Here is a 19,963-nt window from a genome sequence, read left to right as displayed (position 1 = left end):
ACAATTTTATTCGAATTTGATAAGTTGAATTGAACCATTTTTATAATTATTTATAAAATTTAATACCAACATATAAATTATATTTTAGACATTAAATTCGCATATTATAAATTTAAATATATAATTTAAAATAGATTAAAGATTGAACTCATGATTGATGAATATTTTATATATAATTCTGTTGATTGATTTTTAGCTCGATTGTATGGGTATTGTTGTTAATATAGGGAGACGTGAGTTTGAGTACGCTGAAGCGCATCATCTTCCTATTGATGGATTGAGAATGAGCTATAAATAATTTTAAGTATTGTGTCAAAAAGAACATAAATGTTTAATTACTAAACACCTATGTTTGATGTTTCTAAAAGCCTGGTTTAGATGCCCCAATTATCCAAATAAAACAAAACTGAAATTGATTTCTTTATCTAATCTTCTGTTTTGTTGCCCGCAGATTGCTACTTTTGGTTTAGCTTTAACCGCAACTGACAGCTACTTTTCCCCTTTTGCTAAACAAAACCAGCTAGAAACCGTGTAACACTTAACCCCTTTCTTTCAGTGCTTGATTCTTTTCCAGCTATCTCCTGTTTGTTGCACGGTTAACATGGATTGTTAGCTGACTCACACATTTCTTACAGTGATCGATACATACATGTATGCAATATGCATGCATGCAAATCCACAAACATTACTGTATCTTCTCATGTTACTTCTTCCAAGGAAATGGGATATGTTTAGTATGGGAAGCCATTCATTTCGTTGGTGCTGATTCAACATCTACAGCTGCTGTCGGCTGATACACAATTATTCTCTCATTTCTGGTTTTTAGGACATCAAATACCTGCTAAGTGCTGACAACCTAAACATGCTCAAAACGAACACACAAAGTTGCTATTTTTACTTCATCACCCAACCATAAATACATTCAATAGATTAAAGTGAAAGATTCTTTTTCCTTTTAGAAATCAATGTGTCCATCCATCATTGACAGTTACTGGGAGCTCTTTAAAGAAGTAATCGATTAGGTATAAAATATACATGAATAAGGATCAAACTTCTCATGGTTAGGTAAAAGATTTAGATTTTAACAACTTTTTTCATTACCCTTTGGCATCTTCTCAACACATACAAGTTTTACAAAACATTCCTTGCTTCATAATTGCATTACAAGCCAACTCCACCAGCTTTTCTGATATAGAAAAACGCCAGCATAATTTCGTTACACAGAAAATTCTTACTAAAGCCCTATATAAAAAACAAGGTGACCGAAAATCCTAAATCTCAAAAACACTAACAATTTAACATACAGACAGAGTTATATAGGTTGCTGCATGGTCACAGTTAAGGGACTAGTAACTTCATGCTTCCCATCACTCCATACTATTGAACCAGCTTGCATGCTAGTGCCACCAGGGGAGAGCTTCACTGCCATGGTTTGAACCCTTACAAGGAAGTTGAGTTTTTGGCCAACTCTTCTAAATACAAGCTGTTCTGGTTCAACAGTAACCACCGTGCCGCTCGGTGGTCGAATTGTAACTTTATAGATCGAATTCGGTTCACCGACGTTAGTGACTCGTCTGATGAAATGTGTAGACATGTTACGCCTGCCATACTGTTGGAAAACGGCGGAGAGTGATGGGTAATTCAGGTTCCCGACATGGCCGGCTCGTTTTGCGCCGCTGCAATCGGCATTCTTCCTGGTGAGTACTCGGATGTTGTTGATCGTGTAATTGGAATTGCATAAGAAATCTATGTAATCCATTGTGGTGATATCGTAAACCAGTCCTGGATCCATAGCTTTCGTGGGGTGAACGTGACCGGATCCAAAATCTAACACGGTGGAAGTATTCCCATTGGATTCATCGAGCATGGTTTCGCCACGGTTGTCGACTGTATAAGCGGAGGTCATCAAAGCGGATTTTATGGCCGCGGGGCTCCATTCGGGGTGAGCCGCCTTCAACAATGCGGCCAACCCGGAAACATGGGGACAAGCCATTGATGTGCCCGAAAGAATGTTGAACTCAGTGTTTCGACTGTCTGATGAAACACCAGATGGACCAACTTTGTCGGGCCAGGCGGCGAGGATGTTCAATCCTGGAGCAATGACATCAGGTTTCAGAATTTCGGGAGTTTCAGGGTTAGGCCCTCGAGCAGAAAATGAAGCCACGACGGGAGCTGGTCGGACACCTAATCGAGTCCCTTTAAAGAGGATGGTGGCGGTGGCTGGTGACTTGGATTTAGAGGCGGAATCAATGTACCCCCTAATCTCATCCCCATTTGATGCACCAACGGCGGTCGCTGGCAAGACATGGCAATCGGCGACTAACCCTTCACCGTCGAAAACACCATTAGCTAAAATCATTCCAATTCCGCCGGCTTTTTTGACAACTTCCCCTTTAGCAGCTCTGGAATTAATCCCCCTATCACACACAACGATTTTACCTTTGACAAACACAGGATCCAGTGAACCTTCTAAGCATAAAGAAGATGAATAGCCATCACCACCACCGGTCCCGCCATATACCAACGGGTACATCCGGCCCGGAGATAAACCCGGCCCATTGTACACACTGACTCCAGGCACGACTTTCCCGTTTCCAAGCTTGACATCAGCTGGAAAATCCCTATCAATCGTCCCTGCACCGATCGTAGCCACCCAAGGAGCCACATTAGTGACGGTCAATCCACCAGGACCACCGTTTCCAGCTGAGGCAGACACAAATACCCCCTGATCAGCAGCACTGAAAGCACCGATAGCAATGGCGTCAAGGTGATAGGGTACCACGACACCACCAACACTCAACGAAATCACATCAACCCCATCAGCTACGGCGGCGTCAAATGCGGCGAGAATATCAGAATCAAAACAACCGGCAGTCCAGCAAACTTTGTAAGCAGCAAGTCTCGCTTTAGGCGCCATCCCGGCAGCCACTCCTTTAGCATAACCTAATGTAGAAGCCGGAAATACGTACCTCCCAGCAGCAATGGAAGCAGTGTGAGTCCCATGACCGTCCGTATCTCGCGGGGAACGGAACTCGGAGGTTTCGTTCATTTTCCCATTACTTGCTTCGTACCCGCTGCAGAAAAACCTTGCTCCGATCAACTTTTTATTACAAGAACCGGGACCAAAATCTTTTGTCGTCACACATTGGCCTTTCCATTTAGAGGGAACAGGCCCCAAATCACGGTCGTTGAAGCTTTGACGCTCAGGCCAAATACCCGTGTCAAGGACTCCGACGACAAGATCCGACCCAAAGTCGGATTCTTTCAAAAGGCCGGCGCTGTCAGTGGTTTGGAGGCCAAGGAAGTGAGGAGAGCGCGTGGTGTGCAGGCGGCGGACTTGTTCGGGGATAACGGCGAGGATATGGGGAAGCGTTTGGAGATTGAGGGCGTCGGTGGGGGAAAGCTTAGCGGAGAAACCGTGGAAAACGGTGTCGTAAACATGGAGAACTTGGGCGGGAGTGGAAGGGGAAAGAACGGAGGCAAGGGAAGACTCGTACCAGTGCTTGTGAGTGGTGAAAATGGAAGGCTTGGCATCGTTTTGGACTCTAACGATGAAGGTTTTGTGATGATCCCTGGAAGCTGAAGAAGCTAAAGACAGTAAGGAAAGGAAGAAGAACAGAAAGAAACCCATTGAAAAGGAAAGCAAGGATCTTTGAAGAGAGGGAAAATGGGTGAAGTGAAGTGAAGTGAGTGTGGATCAAAAATGGACATAAAAAGGAGAGAGATTTCAACTGTGTGGCAGCTGGAACCCTGGCCTCGACAGGACAGGGATTGTCATGTAATAGTATTATTATTCTGTAATTTGCAATATACATAACTTGGAAAAAACCTTCAACCTTTGACCCATACTATGTATTATGTAATATTTTCATTTATTCTAAAACAAAAATTTCCCAATGTTGTTCTTTTAAAACTAAATAAATAAAAATGCAATTTCTTTTTTGGAAATATGAAAACTGAATGAAGGTTTTTTCTTAAATAATTTGGAAGAGATTGGTGTCACCCTTTAATTTTTTTTTATTTTCTTAATCAAGAAATTAAATTTTTTTAGTAGTGTTTGTCTTATTATAACTATAGAATAGATTGTTTCTTTGTAACAGAGTTGTCACATGCTTTTCTTTGAAATGGTTTGCAATTTTTATTCAAAAATGATTTGGAATTTTTTTAAATTTATTTTGTAGATATTTCTAATTTTCGATTTTGATCCGAGTATCATCATCATTTCTAGTTTTTATTTTTTTTGATATAATGTTTATTTATAGTTTTTCTTCAACCTTTTAAAAAATGATAATATGCTTTAACACACTCGAACCATGTTCTTTTGCGCTACTAATAATGTCAATGCCAATTGAGTTCAATCGACAAATAATTTTTTTATAAATTTAATATTATATGCTTAATGCATATACACCATGTTTGGTTGTTCTCCCCTTATTCATTGAACGTGATACTCATTCAATAAAATGACCATTACTTCCCTATTACTTGTCTTCCCGTAATAGCTATTCTTCGGTGACATTGAATAACAAAAAAAAAATCCAGATTAGTCCTTTAAAACTTGGACTTAGAAAATATAAAATAAAATATTTGAAATAATTTAATATAAAATATTTAATTTCAAAATATAATTTAAAAATAAAAATATGTTACTATAATTTAATATAAAAATAATTGTATTAAAATATTATTAAATTATATATGATTATTTTATTAAATTGTATTTAATAATAATTATATTAAAATATGATATATATTTTTATTATTTATTAAAATAATCCTATTAAAATTTAATAATAATAACAATAATAATTATCTACTTAAAAAATTTGTTAAGGGTACTTTGGTGATTTTATTATTATAATATCATTTCATTCAACCAAACATAAGAATATTATTACAGTTTCATTCCATTCCATTCAACTAAATAGTTAAATTAGTAATTACAACTTTATTTCATTACGACGAATCAAGCATGGGGTTAGATTATAGTATTTATGGAGATGAGGATGAGTAATATAAAGGGAATGATGTAACTATGGAAGGTGGTTTGGGACCATTTTTCACATGTCATCATGCAGGATGTTTGTGCCTTATGGTAAAATAATATAAAAAATCAACATTTTAAATTACTATCAAATTATTGCATCTGAAACTCTTCCAATAATTAATTAATTTCATAAAAATAGGAACTCATCAATTATTAAAAATGTTTGAAGAACATTCCCAACCAAACTTTTTCTTCAACTTTATTATCATTTTCTTTACAAAGAAATAGGATTGCAATTTGATCGTATTTAGAGGACTTAATATTAATATATTTTATACTTGTTTAAGTACGAGTTTTAATTTTTCTTTAAATCAATCAATATTTATTAATAAGTAATCTTTATTCATTTTAAGTCAATTTATATTATTTTAATTTCATCTTACAATAAAATATTTTTCTGTGTTCACATTATAAATTTAAAATTTATGTTATGTGAATTAATATATAAAAACAAAGAAATATATATTATTAATTAGGAAATAGGTCGAATCAGATAAATTCGAGCCTTTAATGTTAGGGCTTAAGTCCCACTCATATTTTAAACCAAATTAATTTTTCATCTAAATTCATTTTTTAAAGTTAACATTTTATTTAAATCCTCCTAATAGAATTTAAGCTTGAATGAATAAGCCTACCTTTAAACAAATTTAATTATACTCAAATGTCTTAATTAATACATATTTTAACCTTAGTGTAGAAATAGTATGGATTGGATTACCTTTTGTTAACTTTTAATCATTGATGAGGCAGGTGGGAGCCATTTGATAAAGCATCGCATGGGGCTGTGAAATGATCAACGAGGCATCATCGGCGTTGCAGGAGGGCCAAAAATGGAGGGCGGGTGGGTCCATAGGCACTAAAACTAGATATAAAATAATAGTACAATGTAACCCATTACTTATATTTTGAATTATAAGCCCTTTTTGTTGTAAAATGTTGCCCCCTTTTTAGTTTCAAATTATGCAAATCTCAACCAACCATGCAGACTAGTGGGGACTCACTTGTCTGCACTACACTGATGCTTTCCATCTCAGGTTTTCTGGTTCCAATTTCAAATCTTTCTAATATATACATACATATATATAATTTTTTTTTGGTCAAAATTAGGATGTTGACAACTAATTAATTCCCTCATTTTAAACAGGTAAATAGTTGGTCATAAAATGTATTTAATTCTCACGGGCAAGTATCAAATTCTTAATCTCATAGTTAATGAATGGGGTGAGCAACCACTATACAACACTTCATGATATATACATATATATTATAATGTGATGTTATATAAGGTGTTGGGCATATAATGGTGATAGTTTACATGATGAATGATGTAAAGAGTCATTAAAGATGATGGTAACTCATACAGTAGGTGGTGCGGAGAGACACTAAGGATGGGCGTTTATCTAAGTTGGGTTGATGTTTGAGCAAAATGTGGGTTGAAGAGTTGATCTCGTCCCCTTCTGATCTTGGAAAAATAGGTAATTATAGATTAAATAGGGTGAGTCTCATTGCAGAATTATCTCTTTGGTAGAGCCCATTTTAGACTTAAGATAGGGTATGGTATGAGAATATCCTAATCTGACCATCTTTGGAGTTGGAGAGCTCAGAGAATTGGAAACATTAATGAGTCGCATGTTGTTCATTCATGGCATGAGTAAAAGGTACCTTCACATAAGGGGTGTAACAATTACCCCAATTGATGAAAAGTTTATTAAGTAAGCTTATTGAGACAAAGTTTTTGTGGTGATGAGGTGTCATTTTTTGTCATAGGAGAAGCCTCTATTGTTTGAATTATTCCTAGGGTTGTTTTGAAATTTTAAAATAATGTCTTTAATGGGTGTGATTACTGGCTTTTGACTTGGTGTCATTCTATTGGCCGATAGTTATGTTGCTTTAGGGACTTCTTTTTTCATATTTCTATTGTTTCCCAAGTTCAAATCTTTTCCTATAAATGAGAAGGGCGTTAGGAAATTTGAAGGGGGTTTCACTTTTGCCTTTTATGAGAAAATTTTCTCCATTCGAGTGTTATTGCTTTCCAGTATTCTTATATCACATTTAGAAGTTCGTCAAGTTTTTATGTTGGTAAGTTTCTTGTTGCAGTTTTTGTCCCTTTCTACTCCTTGTTATCTTTCTATTTTTTCCCCCGTTAGATCTATATTTATCAATGGCGGGTCCTTAAAAAACTTGTAAAGAGAAGAGAAAGATCCAAGATAAAGACATTCCTACCACCAATAATTATATCTCTTGTATGAACACCACTAGAGACATGCGACGAGTCCTTTTGCTCAGGAGGATTAAAGATCCCCACTATAGGTATAAGTTTTTTTTTTGCAATTACATGGCTAGAAGCACTCAACTCCTCAATATCAACATAATGATGTGCCTTCTCGTGTAGGGTGTATAGCTTTTTCGACAAGTGCTTTATCAACGCATATTTTAGATGCTCATGGTTTACTCTTATAGTGAAGGATTGAATCATCTAGTCTTCTATTAAACCCTTAATTCCTTTGTGGTGGCATTGAACTGCTTGTTATACTCTTGCAAACTTTCACCTTTCTCGTGCCTGTTGTTAACAACATAGTGGGTGTTTTCGCACAATAATGTTAGTCGAGTGTTAACTTTCAACCTGGTCAGCTAGTTCATAAAATTACCTATGGAACTTGTTGAAAGCTTTAAGGTGTGCCTGATTGGGTGGAAAAATGGAGGGATGGGAGGAGGGGGTGAAAAGTGAAAAAATAAATAAATTTTGAGTATGTTTATTTGGGAAGAAAAATAAGAGGAAAAAAAATAGAAGATATAATCATTTTCCATCCTAATACATATAAACTAATCCTTCCAAGAGAAAATGAGAGAGAGGTGTATGTTAGTTTAAAATTATATATTTTTGAAATATTTTATTTACTTTCCTTTTTTAGCTGTACCAAGCAATGGAAACAAAATTGCTTTTTCTTTTTTCTTTTTCCGCCTAAGTCCTAGCTTCTAGCATGCTCTCGTAACATCAAGGAAAACAACTTGCATTTGAGGGTGCTGAAGGCTCACATAATCCTTATGTAACAATGATATTTACCTTTTTATGTCTCTTTTGGCGGTTTGAAGGAAATTAGAACCAATTCCATAGTGACCTGAGCCGTTACTAGATCATTTGCATATTAGACTAATGAACCTCTCTTGGTTTCACTAAAATTTGAGATTAATTCTTTTCGGGTTCGAAGTAGAGCTGTCCGTGGAACGAACTGAGGCACTATTCCAAAAAGAGTTTCATGCTCAGGATTGTTTTTGGGTCAACTTGGCACACCCAAAAAACCCATTAAAATAATAAAATATTTGTAATTATTATTTTATATATTTTATATTAAATTTAAACTTCAAATTATTTTTTTTATTATCTAAACTGAATTTGGTCTAACCAAAAAATCTTGTCCAAATTTAATTCAAGTCGAGCTGTACAGACTACCCGATCTTTAAACAAGTTTAGTCAAAAGGACTACTTTAGTAATACCTTCCCACTGAATATGCAACTTGAAATTCAAACTGAAAAAGCCTATAGCACCATAGGCAATGGGACATTGACGCCCTAATGAAATTGAAAACTAAGGATGGAGGGAGGAGTTTAAGAAGTGGGGTTTTTGCACAACTTTACATGCAAAATTGAAAAGATTGAATGGTGGTAGTAAAGGAAGTTGTAAATGTAGTATCCAAAGAAGGTCCTTGCATCTTCCCCATGCGTCTTTTCTTTCAATAATTATTGTCACCTAATCCGAGTTAATTAAATAATTGATTAAATCGTGCGTGCTCATATATAATATTAACAACTTAATCCACCATTTGTTTTTATGATTATAATGTAATAATAACTTATTACAATATGTAGGTTTCATGAGACATTGATTACAATTTGAAGACTTTATCTACCATAGAAAATGACAACACATTGGTCAAAAGTTCCACATCAAATTTTTGATTCAAAATAAATGCATATGGCATTGGTCATCCATATTTATTTTCACTTAATTGTACAGGGAAAAGAGAGCAGCATTTAAATATTTCATTCATTTTTACGTTCATGTATTCTTTGTTCAAAAGTCCATTCAAATCACCAATAAAATCTTACTACTATTGATAAAAAAATAAAAATTTTGAGGTTGGGTGTTTTGAAATTTGAGTTTTATAACGATAATTATATATGATGGGTAAGTGTTTAGTCGATTCAAATCACCGATAAAACCTTAATATTATTTGGTTCTTGTCAGTTCTTCTTGTGCTATATATTGATTCAATATTTTGATCCGACATATATTTATACTATATAAAAAGTTAAATTCGAATTTATTTTTCTAAAATAAATAGAATTGAAGTTAGTTTTATAAAGAATGGGGTCAAAACATGGAGTAGCAAATATGTAGGACAGGTTCGGCCCAATTTTGGCCCAAAATAGCCTTCTGTTAATTTTATTATTTTATTTTTAAAATTTTTTAAATTGGCATTAAAATAAATAGTAAGCTTGCAAGTCGGTTTCTTAGGACAAACAATTAGCAATGGTTGTTTCTTGTCGTTTAAGTTAGGTTATTGAGTAAACTATAAAAACCCAATCAAGCTCACTGTTGAACTAACAATATGTCTCTCTTGGGTTGATCTTCTCTATTTTTTTTTCTCGGTCGCCATGGAAGACGTCGCAATGCTGATCACAACCGAGGCGAAGAAAGCGAGAAGCAGCCGAGGTCGTCAACGGATCGAAATCAAGAAACTGGAAGTGGAAAGCAAACGTCAAGTAACTTTCTCCAAACGAAGACAAGGGTTGTTCAAGAAAGCTAAAGAGCTTTCGACGTTGTGCGGGGCCGACGTTGGTGTCCTCACGATATCGAAATCCGGAAGAGTATACACCACCGATGATGTTGACATAGTCCTCGATCGACGTCTAGCTGAGTCATCACCCAGTCACGGCAATGATTCGGTGCGAAGGCAGAACGAAGTTGTGGAGCGACGTACTAATGCGGGGTTTGGGTTGGACGAGTTAATTGAGAACTTAGCGGTGGAGAAGCTGGTGGAGTATGTGGCGGCGCTTAAGGAGTTGAGAGAGAAAGCAGCTTTTAGATTGGAGGAGCTTAGCATCCAAGATTCTTCTTATTTATGGCCATTCGTTGCTGATCGAGAAGTGACTAAGGATGAATTTGTAAACAATTTCATGGCTGAAGTAAAAGATTATAATTAGGGTTTTTAAGTCTAGAATTGAATAATGCAATTGCAATATATATACAAGGACTAAATTGCGAAGTATGGTATTCATATATATTATTTCTAATTATGAAACAATTTTAAGTTAGTCCTTTAAATTACCTTTAAATTATCAAAATTAACTATTATATTTTATAGGATAGATCTCATCTCGAACTATACATAAAGCGTGGTCTAATGTGTAATTTTATACATGAATTTTGATTTTGCACAATTTTATATAAAATTTTGATTTGATCAAATTCTCATAAATTATTAACACAATTATTGATATAGCATCATTTTATGTTTATATATTGCATTCACATATAATTATATTTATCCAATATAAAATAAATTGATTATTTATTTCTTTAAATGTGTATGATTGAATCAAAATTAAAATTTCATGTATGCATTTGAAACACAATCAAAGTTACATGTATATAATTACATCTAATCAAAGTTCATATATAATTTTGAGATGGCTTAATGACAATTTTGGCCACTAACGTTTGCATATTTTGTCAAAATGACCCTAATTGTATTTTTGAGCCTTTTTTGGCCATCAACCTTTATTCTTTTTTTTCAATCTGCTTTTTTTAATAGATTTAATAAATAAATTCAAGGTTTCAGTTTTTCTTTTCTTTCAAAAGTTTTCAATCTTTCATACGCCATCGAGAAGTTTTTCTCCTGGTTTGATTTTTTTAGATAATTACATTTATTTACTTTAAATTAAGAGTTATTTTTAAATTTAATGTATTATTGATTTTATTATTTTCCACATGTAATTATCTTATTGGGTTATCTAAGTAATAAATTATATCTCATTAACAATATTTCACATATGAAATTCCACATCCCCGTTAACTTTCTTAACCGTATTTTCATTAAATCATTAAAAAAGTAGATTGAAAAAAAGAATAAAGGTTGATGACCAGTAGCCAAATTTGTCATTAAACCTTTTGAGGTTTATCCTAAATCTGATTAGGTAATATACATGAACTTATAAAGCTAATTTTGATGGAACTGTTATTATTATTTTTGTTAGATTCTTACATATAAATTGCTATTTAACCATAAAATTTAACAATTTATCTAATTAAAATGTATGAGTGACTTCTTAATATTCGTAAATAGAAAAATAAAATTCAAAATTCTTAATAGAAAATTTCATTAAGTAGGAGGTTTTGGTATTACTTGCCACATCATTAATTTGTGGCATGTTGAGATAAAATTGGATAAAATATTAGGAATTAAATTACATTTTATCATCTTTATTTAAAAATGGATAAATTAGTCTTTATATAAACTAGTCATTGTATGTCAGCATAAGATACACGTGGCATGTTATGTGTAACTGTCTGGTTATTTCGTCAGTCACATCAGTTTTTAATAATAGAAATTGATGAAATTTTTAACAGAAAGGATCAATTTACTTTTTGATCTGATGTACAAGAATTAATAAATTATTTTTTAAATAAAAAAAAAAGATATTTTCTGTCTTAAAGTAGGTAGTGGTTTTGAAATGGCATCTGGAGGAGACGGTGGAAGCTACTATTGACAAACAAAATGAAAGTGATATATCTCTCTTTCAAGCCCACAAAGGAAAATGCCAACATACTGCCCTTTTCCTTTAGCTGGCATTGGATCTCTCTCAAAACACACAAAAATCCACCAAACATAGTCAGCATTTCATGCTTATGATTTTTATTTTATTTTTTTTATTACATATATATATCGACTTCTTTTTTATATCTTATTTATTAGAGTTGTTATCCAAATTTTTATTAAAATAAAATATAAGTGACAAAATATGTGATCCACGAGGACGAAGGCCGAGAATAAAGTGTTTTAATTTTATTACATTAATTCTATTAGATGTTGATTAGAATAAGGTTTTTTAAACCTATAAATAGACACAGTTTATACTCATTGTAATTATTCAAATTCAGCATTTTAAATTTTCTTTCTCTTTGCCCGTAGTTTTTTCTTCCAAAGGGTTTCCACGTAAAATCTATGTGTTCTGTTTTACTCTCTTTTCTCGTCATTATCGATGTTATATTTTGACACTTATAATTACATTAAATTGAGATTAAATTTAGATTCGACCCGAATAAATTATCAAAATGAAATATAAAATTTCCTTAACAAGTTTTACGTTTGATATTTATATTTCCACATACATTTTCTGATAACTTGTATTAACACGTAATTTAATATTTTTTAGAAAAAACTATGCATTCATATTAGACAAATATTGGCATTCGCACAATTACATCAAAACTAGATAATGGAATTGTGAACAAAATAAATGATAGTGATTGGCAATACTAAAAAGTGATATATAATAAACTTTTGAAGAAAAACAAAAATTATTAATATATTTATGGTTTAGTCATTCAACTTTAAAAATTTATAAATTGGTCATTAAACTATTTGAAAGTTTTCATTTAAGTCACTGTGACTGTTAAAATTATTGTTGTATGACCTTCTTTGTTCGCACTGCCTTAATCAATTGAAAGCTCTATTTCTCCTTCTCTTCTACAACACTAACCGTCAAATTGAAGTCCAAAAAATTTTGTTATCTGATCTCCAACACTGACCGTTAAATCAACTTGGATCTAATGTATGTTCTACTCATCGATGTATACTGATCCACCATACTGGTTGTCAAACTGTCACTTGGAACGCGCTAGCCGGTCTAACTTGAATAAAAACTTTTGAATAGTTAAGTGACCATTTTGTATGTTTTGAAGTTGTATGATCAAAACGTAAATTTATTAATAGTTTAAATGACATTGGATGTAGTTTATCCCCTTAGAATTTTTTTGTCAAATACCTTTTTATCCACTATTTTCCAATTTCTCATCTCAAAAGAATTAAGAAATAAAAAAATATATATATTTCTTCTCTTTAATTTATAGGTACGAAATCTCCCAAGGCATGCTAACAAAAATCCATTACATGACACCCTTTAATTTACTCGAAAATCTAATTGTAGTTACCAATTTATGGTATATATGAACTTCAAAAAATTATGATTCTATGAAACAATTGCCCAGGGCTTTTGGCTTTCATGAGTTGATGATTGGTTTCTCCGGCGAAGATCCTCTAGGAGGAGATGGACCTCTCGCCGGGCGGAGGCGGCGGCGCTACAATGCCTATAATGACCCCCTTTAGCAATCCTTTGTTTAGTAGACTGTTCCAGTTCCCTCATTTCATCCATCAAAATTTGCTTTTCCCTACACTTTATGCTGCAAAAGCCTTGATCACCCCTGCACTTACGAAATTTTATATCAGAAATTAGCTTACGAAATCCCAAACTTTGCTCAATGAAACACCCAGAACTTAACCATATATGAATCAATATTTGTTACCTGTACATGTAAACTTCTTTATCTAGGCTCAAGTTCTTGCGGCATAAATGACATGATTTGAGAAAGCAAGAATCATCGGCCGGCGACCGGAGAAGGTGATGGTTTCGAGAGCCGGGAAGGCTGATTTTGAATGCGGGTTTAACGACCACGACATTAGATTTGACCAGTGAAGTCTGGGTAAGGATTCTAAGCCCAACAACAACTGATGAGCATGAGCTGATCTTGTTGCTAAGGTTTGCAGTATCTCGAGGCATTGGGTTGCTCTTTTCTTCCACCTTGAAAGGACTACTGTTAAGTTTCACAGCCATTGTTGTTTATTTGAACAATATAAGCAGAGAGAAGAAGATGATGATGAAGAGGCAATTTTGAGGGAATTTGAGGGATTTTCTGAAGGTGAAGGAGTGATGACTATTTAAAGGCACTTTTTTTAAAGATATATATTCTTTTTACTGTACGAGGGATATTTCTTTAGAAAATATATTATTTGATATTTACATCAAAATTGTAAAACTAATATTTCATCAAATGTTTTGTCCTAATAGCAATATGATATTAAAAAATAAAGAAATAATTATGTTGACTTATTTATAATTTGGGTAAATTATTCTTATATCCTTATTTTTATTTTTTCTTTATAATAATTTACATATTAAATATAAAGTTATAAAACAAATTAATTTTTTATTTGGATTAACTTGTTATAATATTAAATTAATAGTCTTTATTTCTTTTTGGAAAGTAGATATGGCCCACCACGAAGAAGACCTTTTGGACTTTTACTTGTTTGTTTATTTTGAACCATTCACTTTGCCAAACATGGGAAATGTGCTCAAATAAATAATGTATTCCTTTATCTTTAATTATTATTTTATTTTGTTTTAGTAATTAATGTTTTTAGCATGGGAAAATTATTATTTTTAATATACGTAAATTAGAGTAATTGGTCGTTTCTTAACCACACGAAGAAAGAAGTTTAGGTAGCTCTATTTATTTCAACAATATTGAATAAAATATATTTAGCTTTTAATATTTAAGTTTTAGTTGAATTGTTTGAGGGAGGAGAGTGTAGAGATATAAGTAGAAGGAGAATTGAGGAAGATAGTGTGTTGGTTCTATCATTTCCTTACAGGTGAGAGTCGTTTATATATAAATCGACTTAAAGGAACACGTGATTATTCTTGATACCTTGGTTGGTCCCTTCAAAGGTCCTAATTAGGTTGGTGATGTGATCGTGTTCAAGAAGTAGTGTATGTAAGTGACAAGTGATTACTGTCTCATCGGTGTAATTAGCTTGTTAGAGGTCCTAAGTTCTGATTGAACACTAGCTTTAGCAAAGGCAGAGTTGAAGACATCAGGCTCTGGCGGATGTAGCTTGGTGGCAAAGGTATCATATGAAACAAGCTTAATTGTTACATTTTAATGACAATAACATAGCAGTTTATATGACAATCACATGTATTTCATTGCTAATGTGGAGTGCTGATGTGTGAAAATTCATTTCGCAAGTGTACATATCGAATCAAGTAATAAAGTGATAAGAAGATATCATTCCCATAATGACCAAATTCTAAGCTGATAAGTACAAACTATTCATTTTTTATCTTATCCGGATCAATAAAATAAATTCTAATTACTATTAAAATTAAACTAAGCTAACTATGAAATTTCAATTAAACTAAAATAATGAAAATCTATAAGTTTCTCAATCAATTTTAAAATCTTGGAACTCTAACTTCACTTATTTCAGTTAAGCAATTATCTCTCGTTCAATTTTCATTATATATAGTTATTGACCTAGGATTCAACGATATTAACTAGACTCTTCCAATATTTAGCTAAGTTAATCCCCCTTCCCCACTAGCTATATCCCCATTTTAGACAAGTTGGACAAAGTTACTACAGTCAAACCTATTGGGTTGATTAGGGTACCAACTATATCCCTATCCTAATAATAAATTAGCTCGTTCGTCGACACTACTAAAGTTAATCCTAATTTATTCAGCCAAAACCTAAATCTTAATTTTCTCTTACAAGACATATCAAGATTATCGAATTAATGCAACTTGGTGATCAAGAAAGGGATTAAATAAGCACTTGACTAAATAAATAATTAACACAAATTGAAATAATTGAAGAGAAATAAATAATTATTTAAGAAATAGGATCCATTATCATTCCAAGAAAATATATTTTAGTTCATAATGATTTGAGAAAACCACACAAGAAGAAATTCAAAACAAACTTGCATTTGGAAAAAGTAAAAAGAAATAGTCTAGAGAGAAAAATAATTATCAAACTAATGTTGGGCACTCTGGATCTCTTTTTCTTCTCGTATTTGCAAGCTTGAAGTTCCCCATGACTGGAGAGAGTTGTTTCTTAGCCTCCAAATTGATTCCTCCTATCTTCCCCCCCCCCCCTTTTTTTTTTCTTCTTAAAATCACATCATCCCTTATTTTTAAGGTTTTAATCGTTTCGTTCCACCAGATGTAGAATTGTGGTGGAGCAAATGGCTTGCTGTTTGAAAATTTTCAGTTGAAGATTATGCTCCACCACACTGAAGTCCGGTGAAGGCGGAAGACTCCTCTTCACTACTTTTTACTATGTACTCCAAGCCTTCTATTCTTCATTCAAAACTTAATATGTCGAGAAGAAAATAACAAGTAAATCCGAGTTAACTCTAAAAATGATAAAAATCAAATCAAATATAATTAAGTTTAAAAATTATAAAATATAATAAAACAAACCTAAATGTTAAAATTATCTCCTAAAATGCTATAGAAACTATACTAACATAACTTTTAAATATGAGAGCTATCAATTGTCGTGCAAGTTATCACGTTAGTACCGTTGAAATTTTAACAGTTCAATCAAATTTTATTTTTATAAAAACAAATTGACTAAAGTTTAAAAGTTGAGAACTAAAATGATAGAAAAAAATCAAAATGATAAAATGGGTAAATATTAGGGGCTAATTTATGATTATAGCTTTCTTCCGATAAACAATTATTCATATGAAAACATTTTTATGAAAGATTACAAATAAGTACATTCAAGATTAAAATGAATTAACTAAACCAAAACTCACACGTTGCAACATAACGTGGTGAGATTGGAAGAGTTACCCATGATGAGTATTAAGCTTAGGTATTCAGAACGCAAGTCCTTGGCCTTTTTCAACTGCCTCAAAGCCTCATAGGAAAGCATTACAGAAACGAAAATGGGGGTAAAAAAATCAATAAATTGAAACAATATGAATTAGTGTCATTTATTAATCGAGTCTGAATTCAATCTGAATTCAATTGTGAAATTATAAAAAATTGGTTCAATTTACAAAATAAAAAAATATTATTTTAATATAGAATCTACAAGATTACACACATATCTATGACGATGTAATTTTCAACATCTCAATTTTATCATTTGAAGTTCGATTTGTTTTTAATCAATTTTAACAAATATATTTGTTATTTAATTGTGTTCATCCACATCCTAAGCATGCTATAATATAATAAATTAAGTTGATATCATCCATCAATCAAATCGAATTCAAATAGAAAATTATTAAAAAAACTCATTCCTTTTTATAAAATAACAAATATTATTGTAAGTATTTTTATATTTTATATAAAATCTAGGTGGGATTTAAAACTAAAACATCATGATCTTTAATATTTTGCTTTACCATTTCAATTAAAACCCCTTTTAATTTTAGGCTTAAGGGTGTAAAAAGTCCTCAAAAATTTTCAAAAATAGCAATTAAGCCTCTACTCTCTCTCTCTCTCTCTTTGCACTCAATTGGGTACTTGAACTTTCAAAATGTATCAAAAAGGCCCTCAAACGTTTTTAAAAAAAGCAATTAGGCCCTTGCTTTTTTTTTCTACACTCAATTGAATACTTGAACTGTCAAAATGCATAAAAAAAAGCTCTTTGACCGTTAACTGTTAAAATTAACTACCCCTAATTTTTTTCAATTAAAACCACCCCATGTCATAACCACAACATGACATATGACAAAAAAATAAAAAATAAAAATCAATAAAAGCTATAAAAATTATTAAATTTTAATAAAAATATTAAAAATATATTAAAATTAGAAAAAAATTATAAAATGCATCAAAAAGACCATTTAACCATTAACTTTAATCGTTGACTATTAAAGTTAATGACCCCCTGGTTTTTTTTCTGTTAAAGCCATCACGTGTCGCAACCCAGAGTGCCATGTGACGAAAAATGATAAAAAAAATTAACAAAAGTTATAGAAAAATTATAAAATGCTTCTTTTGGTATGATAATTTCTATATTTTTTTTTACGAATTTTATACTTCTTTACATTTTTTATAATTTCTTACGACTTTATAAAATTTTATAATTTTTTCCTATATTTCTATATATTTTATACTTTTTTACGATTTTTATAATTTTTTTCTAAATTTTAATAATTTTTTAGATTATTTATTAAAATTTAATAATTTTTATTGATTTTTATTTTTTATCATTTTTTGTCATATGTCACGCCGGAGTTGTGACACATGGTGGCTTTAACCGTTAAAGTTAACCGTCAAAATACTTTTTTGATACATTTTGACAGTTTAAGTACTCAATGAAGTTTTTACACCCTTAAACATTAACTTTATATCAAATTTTTTTATAAATATATTTATTGCAAAAAAAAATTTCATCCTGGTAAATAAGTAGCATATTTGGTAAAATTATTTATTTAAGAGTTTAATTATTATAATTGGATATATAGTAGATGAAAACATGTGATTTTTACTATTTCAAACTTTATTATTTTATTGGATATGCGATGATGTAATGTTAAACAGTTGAGGTATAATTGTGCCGTCCAACACTCTTGCGTAAATTCGGCAAACTTAATAAAAACGTGTTTCTTTCTTTGTTTTTGGGGGGACATCCATAGTATAGGTTAAAATGTAGAAACTATAGTCACGTGAAATTTGAGAAATTAGAAATACCATACCTTAATGATTGTCCTTCACGCATCAAATTTGGGAAACTTCCAATAACAAAGTTAAAATTAGAACTAAAAAAATTATTCCCAAAAATACAGCGTCTCCAATGCGAGTCATATGTCACTGGTAGTGTAAATAATTTTAGCAAAGAATTTGCATTAATACGGACAACATGGACTGGGGAACTTTGTTTGCGGTTGTGTTGGAAATTAAGGGACACGAAATGCATACATTTTTAGAGGGGAGAACTGCAGCTCCCGAGAAGTATTAGCTCAAAGTGTCTCATGAGTACGGAATATTGTTGCCGGGGATTAAATTTTGAAGGCAAGTTAAATGGAGTTCACCACAGATGGTGCAGTCCAATTAAACTCTCCAAGGGCTACAGCAGGTGGGGTTCTAAGAGATCATAATGGTACTTGATTGTTGGGTTATGCTTCGCTTAGTAGTTGTGGAGTGTGACAACATGTATGTAGTGTAGATGCTAACGTCAATGGGAAGTTTCCTTTAAGCACATATTTAGGGAGGCAAATTAAACTGCCAACTACATGGTGAAACTTTCATTGAGCAAAGATCCTGAATTTCAATATTGAATAGAGAAGCTAAATTTTAATAGTATAAAGACTGGGTGAATGATTAAACCAAGATATAATTTGTTTTTAGGAGAACTAATTGTAAGAGGTTAATATATTATTAAGTATCTAAATCTCTTTTGTCCCAACTAAAATGTTGGTATTCTGTTTTCTTTTGATTACTTTTGTGCATAAAAAATACGTTGTAGTTGTTATGGCTTTTATAGTCGATTTACAACATTATTTATCTTTTTTATCTTTTTACTATTTGCTTTTGTTGTTTATGCGCTTGTTTATGACGAAGGGAGTCTCGGGTGGTGTGCCTTCGAAGAAGGAGCTTATTTATTTTTTATTTTTTGGTTTATGGTGGGCCGGACAAAATTGGCTTGTTACAGTATTCTTCACTATTCTTAAATTTAAAATTGGCTTAAGTGTGAGCTCAAGCAACACTCATAGAATGAAAACTTTTATTTACTTTCAGTGGGAAAGTAAATTTTTTCTACAAACTTAAGCTACTTGTTTTTCTCATAAAATAGAATTTATTCTTAAAAATAAATTTTCATTATTTTCTAGTAGAATAACGACGTAAGAAAAGTTGTCTAAGTAACTTAATCGATGATTCCTATTTATAGAGAAAAGTACAAAAGTTCTACTTGAATAAAACTTGATTAAATAATAATATTTTAATAAAAATATAATTCTACTCTAAGTAGCGTAGAGGGAGGGGTCGTGGCATCCCTATAGATTTACTAGGTTGTGGTCCCCTTTGTATCCAATAAGGCACAG

General features: G+C 32.1%; 3 protein-coding genes across 3 annotated transcripts; 1 reads left to right on the top strand and 2 right to left on the bottom strand.

The window, feature by feature from the left end:
* Nucleotides 1–1,073: 1,073 nt before the first annotated feature.
* LOC105776545 (subtilisin-like protease SBT1.5) lies at nt 1,074–3,762 on the bottom strand. The gene has a single exon (XM_012599258.2). The coding sequence runs from the start codon at nt 3,629–3,631 to the stop codon at nt 1,313–1,315; it is 2,319 nt and encodes a 772-aa protein (XP_012454712.1). The 5' UTR covers nt 3,632–3,762; the 3' UTR covers nt 1,074–1,312.
* A 5,942-nt stretch (nt 3,763–9,704) lies between these two features.
* LOC105776546 (agamous-like MADS-box protein AGL62) lies at nt 9,705–10,253 on the top strand. The gene has a single exon (XM_012599259.2). The coding sequence runs from the start codon at nt 9,705–9,707 to the stop codon at nt 10,251–10,253; it is 549 nt and encodes a 182-aa protein (XP_012454713.1).
* Nucleotides 10,254–13,137: 2,884 nt separating this feature from the next.
* Nucleotides 13,138–14,037, bottom strand: LOC105776547 (FCS-Like Zinc finger 17). Its single transcript, XM_012599261.2, has 2 exons — nt 13,636–14,037; nt 13,138–13,533 (listed from the first exon to the last, which is right to left on the bottom strand). Exons 1-2 carry the CDS (start codon nt 13,941–13,943, stop codon nt 13,302–13,304), a joined length of 540 nt encoding a protein of 179 aa, XP_012454715.1. The 5' UTR covers nt 13,944–14,037; the 3' UTR covers nt 13,138–13,301.
* Nucleotides 14,038–19,963: the final 5,926 nt, after the last annotated feature.

Source organism: Gossypium raimondii, chromosome 10 (assembly GCF_025698545.1).
Source record: "Gossypium raimondii isolate GPD5lz chromosome 10, ASM2569854v1, whole genome shotgun sequence".
In the NCBI taxonomy this organism is placed as follows: domain Eukaryota; kingdom Viridiplantae; phylum Streptophyta; class Magnoliopsida; order Malvales; family Malvaceae; genus Gossypium; species Gossypium raimondii.
The sequence above is the reverse complement of the archived record's forward strand: the minus strand, read 5'-3'. Positions and strand labels throughout refer to the sequence as shown.